At 54.1% G+C, this 17,068-nt stretch overlaps 1 protein-coding gene across 2 annotated transcripts in view; it reads right to left on the bottom strand.

The window, feature by feature from the left end:
- LOC140193794 (probable ATP-dependent RNA helicase DDX23) overlaps window positions 1-17,068 on the bottom strand; it is a 34,575-nt gene that overhangs the window by 5,306 nt on the left and 12,201 nt on the right. For both annotated transcript variants that reach the window (XM_072250964.1, XM_072250965.1), the window contains exons 4-15: window positions 16,960-17,047; window positions 15,509-15,574; window positions 12,749-12,887; window positions 11,766-11,899; window positions 11,218-11,330; window positions 10,578-10,721; window positions 8,637-8,862; window positions 7,993-8,138; window positions 7,596-7,773; window positions 6,871-7,113; window positions 6,247-6,398; window positions 4,532-4,640 (exon numbers count right to left, since the gene is read on the bottom strand). In XM_072250964.1, the coding sequence (XP_072107065.1) occupies window positions 4,532-4,640; window positions 6,247-6,398; window positions 6,871-7,113; window positions 7,596-7,773; window positions 7,993-8,138; window positions 8,637-8,862; window positions 10,578-10,721; window positions 11,218-11,330; window positions 11,766-11,899; window positions 12,749-12,887; window positions 15,509-15,574; window positions 16,960-17,047 (1,738 nt within the window). The remainder of the gene's footprint in view (window positions 1-4,531; window positions 4,641-6,246; window positions 6,399-6,870; window positions 7,114-7,595; window positions 7,774-7,992; window positions 8,139-8,636; window positions 8,863-10,577; window positions 10,722-11,217; window positions 11,331-11,765; window positions 11,900-12,748; window positions 12,888-15,508; window positions 15,575-16,959; window positions 17,048-17,068) is intronic.

Raw genomic sequence — 17,068 nt, 5'->3', positions numbered from 1 at the left:
AGGAGACCGTGTACCATATGTAAGTGAAATGTGTGAGGCTGCAGCCCCTTTTCGCGTATTTGCGTGGGCTGCTTCTCGCCTTCTGGTTGCATTTCAGTCCCACCCTATTCATATATGGTCATCCAGTAAGGAGGGGGGCACAGAGGGATGAGGATGTCCTTGTCAACTTGCTCCTGGGGCTGGCGAAAATTGCCATCCGTGGCTCCTGGAAAAGGGTGGCAGGAGGTTCTCCCCGGGCGGACTGCCTGGCTATGTTTAGGGGGTATGTTCGAGCCCGGGTGAACATTGAAAAGGAATATGCACAGTCCACGGCGACCGTCGAGATGTTCCGGGACCCTTGGGCTCCGTGGGGTGTAAATGCCATCATTGATGAGGATGGCAATGTATTGGTTTAACATGTATTGTCTGTTTGTAGTGTAGTAAATATGTTAGTCACTGGTTTTGTAAATATTGTATAGCACCGACATTTGCAATAAAGAATTAAAAAAAAAAAAAGGGGTGAGACACCGAGTGAATCTCCCTCCACACCGTCCCTTCACACACTCCCAGGGTCAGACACAGAGTGAATCTCCCTCCGCAATGTCCCATCACACACTCCCGGGGTCAGACACAGAGTGAATCTCCCTCCACACCATCCCATCACACACTCCCGGGGTCAGACACAGAGTGAATCTCCCTCCGCACTGTCCCATCACACACTCCCAGGGTCAGACACAGAGTGAATCTCCCTCCACACCGTCCCATCACACACTCCTAAGGTCAGACACAGAGTGAATCTCCCTCCACACTGTCCCATCACACACTCCCAGGGTCAGACACAGAGTGAATCTCCCTCCACACTGTCCCATCACACACTCCCAGAGTCAGACACAGAGTGAAGCTCTCTCCACACTGTCCCATCACCCACTCCCAGGGTCAGACACAGAGTGAATCTTCCTCCACACCGTCCCATCACACACTCCCGGGGTCAGAGACAGAGTGAATCTCCCTCCACACCGTCCCATCACACACTCCTGGGTCAGACACAGAGTGAATCTCCCTCCACACTGTCCCATCACACACTCCCAGGGTCAGACACAGAGTGAATCTCCATCCACACTGTCCCATCACACACTCCCAGGGTCACACACAGAGTGAATCTCCCTCCACACCATCCCATCACACACTCCCAGGGTCAGACACAGAGTGAATCTCCCCCCGCACCGTCCCATCACACACTCCCAGGGTCAGACACAGAGTGAATCTCCCTCCACACTGTCCCATCACCCACTCCTGGGGTCAGACACAGAGTGAATCTCCCTCCACACTGTCCCATTCACACACTCCCAGGGTCAGGCACAGAGTGAATCTCCCTCCACACTGTCCCATCACACACTCCCAGGGTGAGACACAAAGTGAATCTCCCTCCACACCGTCCCATCACACACTCCCAGGGTCAGACACAGAGTGAATCTCCCTCCACACCGTCCCATCACACACTCCCGGGGGTCAGACACAGAGTGAATCTCCCTCCACACTCCCAGGGTCAGACACAGAGAGAATCTCCCTCCACACCGTCCCATCACACACTCCCAGGGTCAGACACAGAGTGAATCTCCCTCCACACTATCCCATCACACACCCCCAGGGTCAAACACAGAGTGAATCTCCGTCCACACCGTCCCATCACACACTCCCAGGGTCAGACACAGAGTGAATCTTCCTCCACACTGTCCCACCACACACTCCCAGGGTCAGACACAGAGTGAAGCTCTCTCCACACTGTCCCATCACCCACTCCTGGGGTCAGACACAGAGTGAATCTCCCTCCACACTGTCCCATCACACACTCCCAGGGTCAGACACAGAGTGAATCTCCCTCCACACTGTCCCATCACCCACTCCTGGGGTCAGACACAGAGTGAATCTCCCTCCACACTGTCCCATTCACACACTCCCAGGGTCAGACACAGAGTGAATCTCCCTCCACACCGTCCCATCACACACACCCGGGGTCAGACACAGAGTGAATCTCCCTCCACACTGTCCCATCACCCACTCCTGGGGTCAGACACAGAGTGAATCTCCCTCCACACTGTCCCATTCACACACTCCCAGGGTCAGACACAGAGTGAATCTCCCTCCACACTGTCCCATTCACACACTCCCAGGGTCAGACACAGAGTGAATCTCCCTCCACACCGTCCCATCACACACACCCGGGGTCAGACACAGAGTGAATCTCCCTCCACACTGTCCCATCACCCACTCCTGGGGTCAGACACAGAGTGAATCTCCCTCCACACTGTCCCATTCACACACTCCCAGGGTCAGACACTGAGTGAATCTCCCTCCACACTGTCCCATCACACACTCACGGGGTCAGACACAGAGTGAATCTCCCTCCGCACTGTCCCATCACACACTCCCAGGGTCAGATATGGAGTGAATCTCCCTCCACACTGTCCCATCACACACTCCCAGGGTCAGACACAGAGTGAATCTCCCTCCACACCGTCCCATCACACACTCCCAGGGTCAGACACAGAGTGAATCTCCCTCCACACCGTCCCATCACACACTCCCAGGGTCAGACACAGAGTGAATCTCCCTCCACACTGTCCCATCACACACTCCCAGGGTCACACACAGAGTGAATCTCCCTCCACACTGTCCCATCACCCACTCCTGGGGTCAGACACAGAGTGAATCTCCCTCCACACTGTCCCATTCACACACTCCCAGGGTTAGACAGAGAGTGAATCTCCCTCCACACCGTCCCATCACACACTCCCGGGGTCAGACACAGAGTGAATCTCCCTCCACACTGTCCCATCACCCACTGCTGGGGTCAGACACAGAGTGAATCTCCCTCCACACTGTCCCATCACCCACTCCTGGGGTCAGACACAGAGTGAATCTCCCTCCACACCATCCCATCACACACTCCCAGGGTCAGACACAGAGTGAATCTCCCTCCACACTGTCCCATCACCCACTCCTGGGGTCAGACACAGAGTGAATCTCCCTCCACACTGTCCCATTCACACACTCCCAGGGTCAGACACAGAGTGAATCTCCCTCCATACTGTCCCATCACACACTCCCAGGGTGAGACACAAAGTGAATCTCCCGCCACACCGTCCCATCACACACTCCCAGGGTCAGCCACAGAGTGAATCTCCCTCCACACTGTCCCATCACACACTCCTGGGGTCAGACACAGAGTGAATCTCCCTCCACACCGTCCCATCACACACTCCCGGGGTCAGACACAGAGTGAATCTCCCTCCACACTGTCCCATCACCCACTGCTGGGGTCAGACACAGAGTGAATCTCCCTCCACACCGTCCCATCACCCACTCCTGGGGTCAGACACAGAGTGAATCTCCCTCCACACCATCCCATCACACACTCCCAGGGTCAGACACAGAGTGAATCTCCCTCCACACTGTCCCATCACCCACTCCTGGGGTCAGACACAGAGTGAATCTCCCTCCACACTGTCCCATTCACACACTCCCAGGGTCAGACACAGAGTGTATCTCCCTCCACACTGTCCCATCACACACTCCCAGGGTGAGACACAAAGTGAATCTCCCGCCACACCGTCCCATCACACACTCCCAGGGTCAGCCACAGAGTGAATCTCCCTCCACACTGTCGCATCACACACTCCCAGGGTCAGATACAGAGTGAATCTCCCTCCACACTGTCCAATCACACACTCCCAGGGTCAGACACAGAGTGAATCTCCCTCCACACCGTCCCATCACCCACTCCTGGGGTCAGACACAGAGTGAATCTCCCTCCACACTGTCCCATTCACACACTCCCAGGGTCAGACACAGAGTGAATCTCCCTCCACACTGTCCCATCACACACTCCCGGGGTCAGACACAAAGTGAATCTCACTCCACACTGTCCCATCACATACTCCCAGGGTCACACACAGAGTGAATCTCCCTCCACACTCTCCCATCACACACTCCCAGGGTCACACACAGAGTGAATCTCCCTCCACACTCTCCCATCACACACTCCCAGGGTCAGACACATAGTGAATCTCCCTCCGCACTGAGTTTACATCTGAAAACAGTCACTCACAGGGTGTGCACTGAAAGGACACTGTGGGTCGAGAAGCTCCTCCTGTGGATAAGCAGCTGAATTTGCCCACGTCAATACAGCAGTGACCCAACAGGTTAAACTAGGTTCTGGGAGCCGGTGTTGGTGGAAGGGAGAGCTTGTGAACAGGATTAGTCTGATTGGTGGTTAGGTTCTGAGCTGGGGGAAGAGATATTTTTCCCAAGAGCATCTACACGTCCACCAGCCCCTCCACGGTGATCAGGAAGTGGGGAAATGCGGGGGGCGTTCTGTGCTGAGCTGGTAGTGAGGGAAAGTGTGAGGTTGGGGGAAGATATGAGGTTGGAGCGCATTATGAGTGGGCAGAACAGCAGTGGGGCGGGAGCCCCATGGTAGGGTCAGTGAGGAGGGAGCTCATCTGTAGACAGAAGTGGTGGGTTGAAGTGTGTGGGCACAGGTTTCCCTTACCCCCATCTTCTCCAGGGACTTGGCCAGCACATCGCAGCCTTTCTTCTGGTTGACGAAAATGATGATGGGTGGGTCGAAACCTTGTTCCAGCAGGGTCAGCAGCTTCTTCCTGTGGGCACAGAGACCGCTCAACCACCAACTCCTACCTGATCTCCCCACCTCACAGACCCCTCTCATCCTCAATCCCACCCAGTGATTATACCAGTCCATTCGGCCCATCGAGTTTCTACCCCATTCCATCCCAGCTGATTTTTTCACAACCCTGTTCTCTTTTCCTCTCCCCGTAATCCTTCACCCCCTCACTGATCGACAAGCTGTACATCTTTGCTGGGTCTCCCTGCCTCTCCACTCCCCGAGGGATCCCACACCCCCACAAACTGAACCTGACCCCTGCTTACTGGTCTCTGCGGAGGGAATTCAGCTCTTCCTGTTCTCTCCAAGCCCAACTCTACCTCTACAGACCCTCCACTGAACGCCACCCCCTCAGCCTCCTCTGCTCCCAGACAACTCTCCCTCCACCTGGGCATTCTTTTCCCTCAAATCTACATCCCAAGATATGGTAACTCCTCTCTGCACTCTGTCCAAATGAATTTTAAAACATACCATATTAATGTGGAAACAAACAGGCCATTTGGCCCATTGAATCTGCTGCCCCATTCTATCTTTTGGATTTTTCTTTCAGAAACACAAGAGATTCTGCAGACGCTGGAAATCCAGAGCAACACACACAAAATGCTGGAGGACCTCAGCAGGTTAGGCAGCATCTATGGTGGGGAATAAACAATCTACGTTTCGGGCCAAGACCCTTCGTCAGGAGTGGAAAGGAAGGGGAGCAGGATGCAGAATTAGGTGGGGGGGGGAGGGGAGATGAATACAAGGTAAGTGAGACCAGGTGAGAGGGGGAGTGAAGGAAGAAACTGGGAAGTGATAGGTGGAAGAGGTGAAGGGCTGAAGGAGGAGGAATCTGACAGGAGAGGACAGTGTACTGTGGGACGAAGGGAAGGAGGAGGGGAATCAGACAGAGGCATCGGTCAGGTGAGAAGAGAAGGGGTGAGAGGTGAACGAAAATGGGGAATGGACTTTGGCCTCATCATGGCAATAGAGGAGGACATGTACAGACATGCTGATATGGGACTGGGAAAGCTGATTTTTTTCAACTCCTTTCTCCTGTCCTCTCCCTGTAACCCTTCTCCCCTCACCAATCGTGAACTGATCCATCGCTATCTTCAACACACCCAGTGATGTGGCCTGCACCTCACTCCTTGGCAATCAAGCCCATAAATTCAGCACCCTGTGGCTGAAGAAATTCCTCCTCATCCCAGTTGCAATGAGTCGTCCCTTCATTCTGAGACTGTACCCTCAGATCCTGAACTTTACGCAATGATGGAGCCATCCTGTTCATGTCCTGATGAAGGATCCCGGTCCGAAACATCAACTGTTAATTCCCCTCCATTGATGCTGCCTGACCTGCCGAGTTCCTCTAGCATTGTGTGTGTTGCTTTGAATTTTCAGCATCTGTAGAATCTCTTGTGTTTATTCCTCTCCGTGTGCACTTTCTCCAAGCCTTTCAATATACAGGAGGCTTCAGTGGGGCCCCTCAACCCAACCCCACCCCCCCACCATCCTGAACTCCAAGCCCGAGACACCGAACGCTCCTCGCAAGTCCGCTAGCTCCACCCCCACCTCTGGACCCAGTGCCCGACGGCCAGTATCACCTCTTCTCGCCCTCTGACATCAGGTAGACGCGTTGCTCCACCCTCTCGTGGGGCTTGCCGGCAGAACCAATGTAAACCACAGCAGGTCTGCGCAGGTAACTGCGAGCCAGTCTCTCCACTGACGGGGGCATGGTGGCGGTGAACATCACTGTCTGTCGGGGGACAGGGACAGGGAGAGGTGACAAATGACACAGGCACGCTGACCCTCATGCCTCTTCTCCCTGCCCACCAGTCCACGCTTCTCCCCTCTTTTCCTCTTCCTGTTGTCCCCCTCCCCTCCTGCACTCCCACTCCTCACACCCTCCCTCCACTGACCCCTCTGTGGTGATACCAAGTTAGCCGTCACCTTCTTGGGGTTTACCCTCTCCCTCACCCCACAGTCCCCCACACCACTGTGTGTACCCGTCCGTGTCTGCCCAGCTTGAAACTGACCAACATCTTCTCAGGGTCCTCACCCCCGCCGCTGCTTCTTGCTCCCCCTTCCTCCACCCTCATCATCTCCCTCCACCTCCCCTTTTTTTCCCTCCCCCCTCCTCTGCCACCACCCTACCCCAACAGACCGGCCTAACCCTGTGCTTGCCCAGTTCCTCCTCCTCTTCCCCCTCGCCATTTCCCCGCACTGACCTGCCTGTACTTGTGCTTGCCCAGCTCAAAGTTGGCCATCATCTTCTCTGGGTCCTCGGCCTCATCGGTGTCAGGTTTCTGGTTACTGACGGGCATGTGTTCCAAGATCCGCTGCACGTCGGGCTCGAATCCCATATCGATCATCCTGTCAGCCTCATCCAGAACCACGTACGTGCAGCGGCTCAGCACCAGGTACCGATTCTCCAGCACGTCGATCAAGCGGCCGGGGGTGGCAATCACAATCTGGGGGGAGTGGAGAGAGAGAACGATCGAGTCACCTTCTCTCACTCCTGGCCACCCCTCTTGCACAGCTCGCTCCTCAACCTCCCCCCCCCACCCCACGATCTCCCACACATCCCTGGTCCTCCTGGGAAATGCCCCCAGTCACCGCTCCTCCCACAGTGCAGCACGCCCTCTCTCCCTCCTCACTCCTTCCTATCCTGCTACAGCATGGCACTCCCTCTTCATTGCTCCTCTTTTTTTCAACAACCTCCCCTCTCCCACCCCCCAAGGGAGGCACTCCTTCCTCAGTGCAGCACTCTCCTTGACGAACCTCCACAGGGAGGCAGACCCACCTCACCCTGCCCTTCTGTGACCCAAACCTACCGTCCCATCTGCAGCCGGAAGCCCTGGTCCTCCCGCGAGATGCCCACAATCGGTGCCGTTCCCTCCTCACCTCTCACAGCGAGGCATTCCCTCCCTTCCCTCGCCCCAGCTCCCCTCACCTCACAGCCCATCCGCAGCCGGAATCCCTGGTCCTCCCGGGAAATGCCCCCGATCACTGCCACCGTGCGGATGCCCAGGGGTTTGCCAAACTTGATGGTTTCTTCCTCGATCTGCTGCGCAAGCTCGCGGGTCGGGGCCAGGATGATGGCGTAGGGGCCCTGGTCTGACTCCTCGATTCTGGGATGGGAACGAGCCCGAGAAAGAGAGGGGCAGGGGAATTGATGAGGTGGGGGGAGGAGGGAGAGAAAGAGAAAGGAGTAATGAGTGAGGGTGAGGGCAGGAGTGGGGAGGTGGTGAGGAGGAAGGCAGGGAGGGGTAGGGGAGGGTTGGTGGGATCAGGAATGGAACAAGGGGAAGTGAGTGTGGGGAGGGAACGAGGCAGTTTTGCTCCTTTACCTGTCAAGTTTGGGCAAGGTGGTGATCCAGACGAGCAGCGGGATCAGGAAGGCAGCAGTCTTTCCACTGCCTGTCTCCGCCACGCCAATGATGTCCCTGTTCTGCAGTCCGATGGGAATGGCCTGCCGTTGGATCGGTGTCGGCTCCTGCAGAGAAAATTCACAACAGTCACGACCAAGTATCCCTTACACCCCATGCCGCACTCCACCAACTTCCCCCCCCCCCAAGCTGTTAACCAAAACAGCAGAGTGAGGGGAGGTGTAAATCACAGCAGGGGTTTGGAGCCAACAACTTGGGAGTGATAGGGGTTTAACATCTCCATGGGACGTGAACAGCACCTACAATGTAGCCATTTGTTGTCAATGTGTAACTGCCCGTGCGCTCCCACAGAACACAGACAGGGCACACACACTCGCGCTTGCATGCAAGTGTGAAAGGGCACACGCAGGCATGGCGAACACACACACGCACCCACAGGCAGGACACGCACACACAAACCCACTGACATTCACACACTAATAAACAAACACACACACGGTCAGTCTCTCTGACATACATATACACAAACCTACTCTCACACACACACAGTGTGTGCTGACAATTTGTCACCGGGCTGGCCAGCACAGCACTCTCCCACACCGCACCTTGTATCCGCACTTGTCGATGACCTCCTGGATGTGCAGCGGCAGACTGGAATCCTTCCAGGAGCGGATAGGGTTAGGAATGCGGCCGCCCTTGGTGGTGATGCTGTAGTCCTCCCGGAAGATTCTCCAGTCCCGCTCTGTCATCTCGTCCAGCTTCTTCTGGGACCAGTGTCGGTCGTCCCACCTCTGCTTTGCCTCCTTCTTCCGCACTTTCCGCAGCCTGGCCCTGCCGTGGTGAGGAGTGAGGACACAGCATCAGGCCCGCATTCCCCTTCCCTGGGACACAGCCCCCGTCCCACTGCCAGCTGAGAGCCACTAACACTCAGGGAATTTGGCAAGTCCCCAATGACCCCCAGCACCCCACACCACCAGGTTCAGGAACACCTAATTCCCATCAACCATTCGGTTCTTGAACCATAGACAATAGGTGCAGGAGTAGGCCATTCGGCCCTTCGAGCCAGCACCGCCATTCAGTATGATCATGGCTGATCATCCACAATCAGTACCCCGTTCCTGCCTTCTCCCCATATCCCTTGACTCTGCTATCATTAAGAGCTCTATCCATCTCTTTCTTGAAAGCATCCAGAGACTTGGCCTCCACTGCCTTCTGAGGCAGAGCATTCCACAGATCCACAACTCTCTGGGTAAAAAAGTTTTTTCCTTAACTCCATTCTAAATTGTCTACCCCTTATTCTCAAACTGTGGCTTCTGGTTCAGGGCTCCCCCAACATCGGGAAAATTTTTCCTGCCTCCAGCATGTCCAATCCCTTAATAATCTTGTATGTTTCAATCAGATCCCCTCTCATCCTTCTAAATTCCAGAGTATACAAGCCCAGTCGCTCCAATCTTTCAACATATGACAGTCCCGCCATCCCGGGAATTAACCTTGTGAACCTACGCTGCACTCCCTCAATAGCAAGAATGTCCTTCCTCAAATTTGGAGAACAAAACTGCACACAGTACTCCAGGTGTGGTCTCACCAGGGCCCTGTACAGCTGCAGAAGGACCTCTTTGCTCTTATACTCAATTCCCCTTGTTATGAAGGCCAGCATGCCATTAGCTTTCTTCACTGCCTGCTGTACTTGCATGCTTGCTTTCAGTGACTGATGTACAAGAACACCTAGATCTCGTTGTGCTTCCCCTTTTCCTAACCTGACTCCATTTAGATAATAATCTGCCTTCCCGTTCTTACCACCAAAGTGGATAACCTCACATTTATCCACATTAAACTGCATCTGCCCACTCACCCAGCCTGTCCAAGTCACCCTGCATTCTCATAACATCCTCCTCACATTTCACACTGCCACCCAGCTTTGTGTCATCTGCAAATTAGCTAATGTTACCTTTAATCCCTTCATCTAAATCATTAATGTATATTGTAAATAGCTGCGGTCCCAGCACTGAGCCTTGCAGTACCCCACTAGTCACTGCCTGCCATTCTGAAAGGGACCCATTAATCCCTACTCTTTGTTTCCTGTCTGCCAACCAATTTTCTATCCATGTCAGTACCCTACCCCCAATACCATGTGCTCCAATTTTGCCCACTAATCTCCTATGTGGGACCTTATCAAAGTCCAGGTACACTACATCCACTGGCTCTCCCTTGTCCATTTTCAGAGTTACATCTTCAAAAAATTCCAGTAGATTAGTCAAGCATGATTTCCCCTTTGTAAATCCATGCTGACTCGGACCGATCCTGTTACTGCTATCCAAATGTGCCGCTATTTCATCTTTTATAATTGACTCCAGCATCTTCCACACCACTGATGTCAGGCTAACTGATCTATCCCTGTTTTCTCTCTCTCTCTCTCCTTTCTTAAGCAGTAGTACCAAAAGGAGGCGTGGTGGGGCAGAGAACGCGGGTGGCGCCGGGGGAACGGCACGAGGAACAGACAGACACGGGTGGGCAGCTTCGGGACCCAGGGCCCTGATTTCACTCACTCCTCCTGCTCCTTCTCCTCCAGGGTACGCCTCTTCTCCATCAGGTCACCATAGAAACGCGACTGCTCCCTCTTCTGCTGCTTCAGGTCGATGCCAGCAATGAAACCCCTCCCCAGGAGTTGGACATGGTGCCGTTCCTTGTAGCTGCAGGAAGAGCAAGGAGCATATGACTCCGAGGGTTAAATCAAGGTGGGGGGGGCAGGGGGAAAGAGGGTGCTATTTCTGAAGGTTAGACCAAGACAGGGAATGGGATGGGTGGGGGGTTGAGGGGGAGGAGGTAGTCACTCTGATGGTTAAAACAGAGGATTGGGTCAGGCCGAGAGTTAAATCAGGAGAGGAGGGAATCAACTCTGAAGGTTAAACCAGAACGTCCAGCAGGATGAAGGTGACGCCCAGGGTTAAAACTGAAGTGGGGGGGGGAAGAGAGGTGCGAGGGGCAGGATCACTCTAAGGGTTAAGCTGAGAATAGGGAGTGAGACAGGGTCACAGTGAGGGTTAAGCTGGTGTGGGATGGGGAAACTACGAGGGCTAAAATAGAGGGAAGAGGGGAGAGGGGAGGAGGGCAGAGAGGAATGGGGGGGAGGAAACAAAAAGGGGTCTCAGTGTTCAGTGGGAGGGGGGAAAAAAAAACGGTCCTCACAGTGGGTTGTAGTCCAGGGATGTGTCCTCTGAAGCATCCCACTCAAAGACGAACTTCCTGTCGTTGAGGTGACGCGTCCTCCTCCTTTTCTTTACTCCTCCCAAGTATCGCTCCTGTGGAGCGCAGCAAAACCAGTTAGCTGGGGTGTCCCCTCTTGCCTGTCGACAGTCCTCACTTGCCTGGGTGGAGTTCATCCCTGCACTCCACATCTACCACATTATCTCTCCACCATCCACTGGTCAAAGTGTCAAAACTCTCCCCACCTGCCTCATGTGAACGCGGCTCCCATGAAGCTTGACCCCACCTGGGACAAAGTATCCCGCTCAATCAGCACCCCATCCAACCTCCCTCCACCACCGGACAGCAAAGTTCAAGGAGACAGTTCACTCCCGCTTTCCTGAGCACTGGGTTCCAAGTGGCAGCTGAGTCACAGTTCCCATCCCTTGCAGAGAGAGGTTCAAACCACATTAGACCCACCCACCACAGACCCAGGTCTCTACCCCTTCCCACCAGACTGCTGAGACCCCCCCATTCGAGGTGTACGGGACCTTGATAGCTTGCAGTTCCTTGGTCTTGTCCTTCTCTTCACGCATCTTCAGGCGCCCACCTTCCTCATCATTGCCCTGGTTCTCCCGCTCCATCCTCTCACGACGCTCCCGTCTCTCACGCTCCTGGGGGTCCTCTGTGAAAAGATGAGAAGGGAATCTCACTCAGACCCGTGCACAGTTCATGTCTACCTATCCCTGGGTCAGACCCACCAGACCCACACCAGGAGCACCGTGCACAGTTCCCGTCCCCCTATCCCTGGGTAAGACCCACACCAGGAGCACCGTGCACACTTCCCATCTCCCTATCCCTGGGTCAGACCCACACTGGGAGCACCGTGTACAGTTCCCGTCCCCCTATCCCTGGGTCAGACCCACACCAGGAGCACCGTGCACAGTTCCCGTCCCCCTATCCCTGGGTCAGACCCACACCAGGAGCACCGTGCACAGTTCCCATCTCCGTATCCCTGGGTCAGACCCACACCGGGAGCACCGTGCACAGTTCCCATCTCCCTGTCCCTGGGTCAGACCCACACCGGGAGCACCGTGCACAGTTCATGTCTCCCTATCCCTGGGTCAGACCCACACCGGGAGCACCATGCACAGTTCCCATCTCCTTATCCCTGGGTCAGACCCACACCGGGAGCACCGTGCACAGTTCCCATTTCCCTATCCCTGGGTCAGACCCACACCAGGAGCACCGTGCACAGTTCCCGTCCCCCTATCCCTGGGTCAGACCCACACCGGAAGCACCATGCACAGTTCCCATCTCCGTATCCCTGGATCAGACCCACACTGGGAGCACTGTGCACAGTTCCCATCTCCCTGTCCCTGGGTCAGACCCACTTTGGAAGCACCGTGCACAGTTCCCATCTCCCTATCCCCGGGTCAGACCCACACTGGGAGCACCGTGCATAGACTGAACAACAATATACCCTGGGAGCTGGAGGGAAGAGTGACTGAGGGCCTTGAAGATGATAACTTACCCAGCATCTTCCTGCCCAGCTCCTGGAACAGCTTCCTCTGCTTCCTCTCATCCTCCTGGGCCCTCCGCCGCTCCTCCACCTCCTGCTGCCGTCTTCTCATGGCCTCCGCCTCTCGCTCTGCCTTGGAGAGGAACTTGGGCTGTGGGGAGAGGGTATGGGTTGGGGAGTGGGGGTAGGCTGAGAGCAGTGGTGAGCACCCACCCCCTCACCCCAACCACCCAGAGGAACGAGGGCAGTGACCATGTGGGCACCTGGAAAGGCAGGTGTGGTGGGGGTCGATGTCCAGAGTGAGGGGAGAGTACCGGATGCGCGGGTAAACCACCAGCCATCCTGAAGCCCACAGGTGTTCGGGAGTTTAAGGTCTGGGGTGGGGAAGTGTTTCAAATGTGTGTGTGGGAGGGGAGAGAGCGGGTGGCTGGTGTTAAGGTAAGCCATTTGGCCCATTATATCTGTACTGGGAAATGGAAGACCAGTTTTATCTCCCACCTCCTTGCTACCTGAGGATGTCCTGACCCCTGCTTATTGGTCTCCCTGCTAAGGGAATTCAGCCCTTCCTTATCTCCCTCCACTGCCTCTACAGACCTCCCTCTGAACCCCACCCCCTCAGATTCCTCTGTCCCTGAAACCCTCCCTCCATCCAGGCATTCTCTCCCTGTAAATCTACCTCCCCAGGCACGGTAACTCCCACTGCATCCTGTCCAAATTAATTTTTAACCATACCATAGAGATGTGGATATAGGCCATTTGGCCAATCAAGTCTGCTGCCCCTTCTGATTTTTCTCTCAACACCATTCTCCCACCTTCTTTCCATAACCCTTAACCCCCTCACCCATCAATCTCAGCCTTCAACACACCCAATGACTTGGCCTTTACCAATCCCCATGGCAACAAATCCTACAGATCACCACTCTCTGTCTGAAGGTATTCCTGCTCCTCCCAGTTCCAAAGGGACGCCTCTCCGTTCTGAGGCTGTGCTCTTGGATCCTGGGCCCTCCCAGCGATGGAGGTGTCTTCTCCACATCCGCTCTCTCCAGGCCTTTCAGTATCCAGGAGGTTTCAATGAGATTCCCTCCTTCATCCTTCTGAACTCCATCGAGTACAGGCCCAGAGACATCAAGCACGCCTCGTACTTTAACCCTTTCATTCTGAGGGATCGTTCTGGTAGAACTCCTCTGGAGCCTCTCTGGGACAGAACATCCTTCCTCACATTGCTCACAATACCCCGAGTACAGTCTGACCAGTGCCTTACCAAACCTCAGCATGACATCCCCTTACTTTTATATTCCAGACCTCTCAAAATGAACTCTAACATTGCATTTGCCTTCATAGAAACTCTACAGCACAATACCGGCCCTTCGGCCCTCAAAGCTATACCAAACATGTCCTTCCTTACCACCGACTGAACCTGCAAGTTAAACTTTAGAGAATCTTGCACAAGGATCCCAAGTCCCTTTGCACCTCTGATTTCTGTATTTGCTCTGTTTCAACAATGGTCTGTGCCTTTATTCCTTCTGAAAGCGGATGACCGTACACTTCCCGACACTGTATTCCATCTGCCACTTCTTTACCCATTCTCCTCATCTGTCCATGTCCTTCTGCAGACTCCCTGCCTCCACGACATGACCTGATTGTGTCCATCTATCTTGGTACACGTTGCAATTGTGGTACAACTCCATCACATTTGTCTGGCAGCGCGTTCCACATACCTACTGCCCTCATGGTGAGCACATTACCCCTCAGGTCCCTTTTAAACCTCTCATTTCCATACATGCTGCCTGGCCTGCTGAGTTCCTCCAGCATTTTGTGTGTGTTGCTTGGACTTCCAGCATCTGCAGATTTTCTCTTGTTTGTGATGAGGGGCAATTTTATTTTTTGTTTTACACAGATGGTTTGAAACAAAGAAATAAAGATTGGTTTTATTTGTCACATGCACATCGAAAGATGCATCGTTTGCATCAACGACACACACTGCCCAAGGATGTGCTGGGACAGCCCACAAGCATCGATACGTTTCTGGCGCCAACATACTCATCTCACTAACCGAATGTGAGCACCCAAGGAAGCCCCGAGGTCACACGGAGAACACACAAACACCTTACAGACAGCGGCAGAAATGAATCCCGATTGATCGCTGTGAGGTGTCACACTAACTGCTGTGTTACCGTCCGAGCTGCCCAGGGGTGGTCTGGATATGGAGTGAGCTGCCAGAGCAAGTGCTTGAGGGAGGTACAATACACGGAAAAGTTTGGAGGGGTATGGGCCAAACAGGGGTAAATGGGTCTGGCCTGGCCTGGATGGTAATCTTTGTCAGCATGAACCGGTTGGGCTGAAAGGCCTGTTTCTGTGCTGTGCGACTCTGTGAATCGTCCTTGCACTTTTTCTAGCTCATTGACATCCTTCCTCGAATCAAGCGAACAGAACTGCCCACAATACTTCAAGTGCAATCTTGCCCATGCCCTGTACAGCTGGAATGTGATGTCCCACACGTCTGAGCACCCCCCCACCCCATTTCTACACCTGTCACGGGTCTATAAACCGCTACCGGGTCATTCCTCACTCCAGGAGAAACATCTCCAGCCTCACACTCTTCAGTCCTGGCAACGTCTTTGCTTTAGGAAAAGCACAGGGGCGCAGGACAGGGAGGGCTGAATCTCAGGTGGAGAGAGAGAGGGGTGGGAAGGGGATGGAGTGGGTGGGGCAGGCCCTCGGAACTCAACCGGAGGAGCTGTAAACAAGTGGGTGGAGGGGGATGACTCCTACCTTGGACTCCGCCACTTCTGCTGCCTTCTTCTTTGCCAGCAGCTCTTCGAGAGACAGCGGCTGTGCCTGTGGGGAGAGCACAAGGGTGGGTGAGTGTCGTGGGCAGCTTGCTGATGTCCAGTTGCTCCACACTACCCCCTCCCCGCCATGCCCCCCTCTCTCAAACAGGCACAGTCTGGGCAGAAGGGAGGATAGCAGGCACACGTGATACAGGCAGGAATGGCAGGTATTCTGGAATTGGTTTATTACTGATACAGTGAAAAGCTTGCCTTGCATATTGTTCATTCAGATCAAATCATTACACAGTGCACTGAGGTAGAATAAGGTAAAGCAATAACAGAATGCAGAATAAATTGTTACAGTTACAGAGAAAGTACAGAGCAGACAATAAGCTGCAAGATCAGAATGAGATTGAGTCCATTTTGTTGTATAAAGGAATCATTCAAGTGTCTGATAACAGTTGGGCAGAATCTGTCCTTGAGCCTGGTGTTACGTGCTTTCAGCCTTTTGTATCTTCCGCCCGATGGGAGGGGGAGAAGAGAGCATGGCTGGAGTGGGTGGGGGCTTTGATTATGTTGACTGCTTTACTGAGGCAGCAGGAAGTGTAGACAAGAGTCCATGGAGGGGAGGCTGGTTTCCGTGATTGAGGCTGCTACATCAGAGCATCAAGTCCTACCCCCTCACCACCTCCTCGGGAGAGGTTCTGAGGGACAGACGACAAACCTCGGTGCTGACAGAGGTGACTAGATCCCATAAACTGGCAAAGAAAGAGGGTCAAACACCAGCATGCAGAGGCAGAGACGTGCACCATTAAAAACCTGCACAGCTCAGGTACACAATCATCAGTACAGGCACTTCAGCACACAGACACTCTCAGACAACAGACATGCACTCAGGCCGAGACCACTCCTGACACAACACAGATATTTGCATGGCCCAGATGCACAGCCCCATGGATATGCACATGCAGAAATCATAACTATAGTCCTCTACACACGTACAAACACACACACACAGACATGTATGCACAGACAACACGGACACACACTGGGTGCTTTCTCTAGAACGGCAAAGGCTGAGATTTAAAGAATTATAAATCTGATAAAGGTTTATAAGATTGAACAGACAACCAGTGTCTGTTTGCCCAGGTTGGAAATGTTTAATAGCAGAGGACTTGCATTTATGGTGAGAGGCAATACACACACAATGCAATCACACTTGTTCCACTGACACACACACTCACACCACCTGGATAGACGCAGCTTGTGTACTGGGATCCCGAGAGGGAAGACACAGAGGAACCAGTCACTCTACCCGACGGCCACAGTCAGTACAGATGATAAGGAGGAGGGAGAGTCTCCAGGCCGGTGAGAGCAGCTGGGCCCCCACAGAAAAGGGATAGCCCTGGACCAAGGTGTGGGGTGCACAGATCCCTCCTCCACAATACCTACCTTGTTCTTCTTCGGATCTTCCTCCTCCTCTTCCTCCTCCTTCTTGATCTTCACCTTCCCATCCTTTAGCCTTCCAGGTGAGGGGCTCCTGGGGAGAGAGGGAGTCACA

This window comes from Mobula birostris, unplaced genomic scaffold, assembly GCF_030028105.1.
Source record: "Mobula birostris isolate sMobBir1 unplaced genomic scaffold, sMobBir1.hap1 scaffold_879, whole genome shotgun sequence".
NCBI classification, from domain to species: Eukaryota; Metazoa; Chordata; class Chondrichthyes; order Myliobatiformes; family Myliobatidae; genus Mobula; species Mobula birostris.
This window is presented reverse-complemented; position numbering and strand designations above follow the sequence as displayed.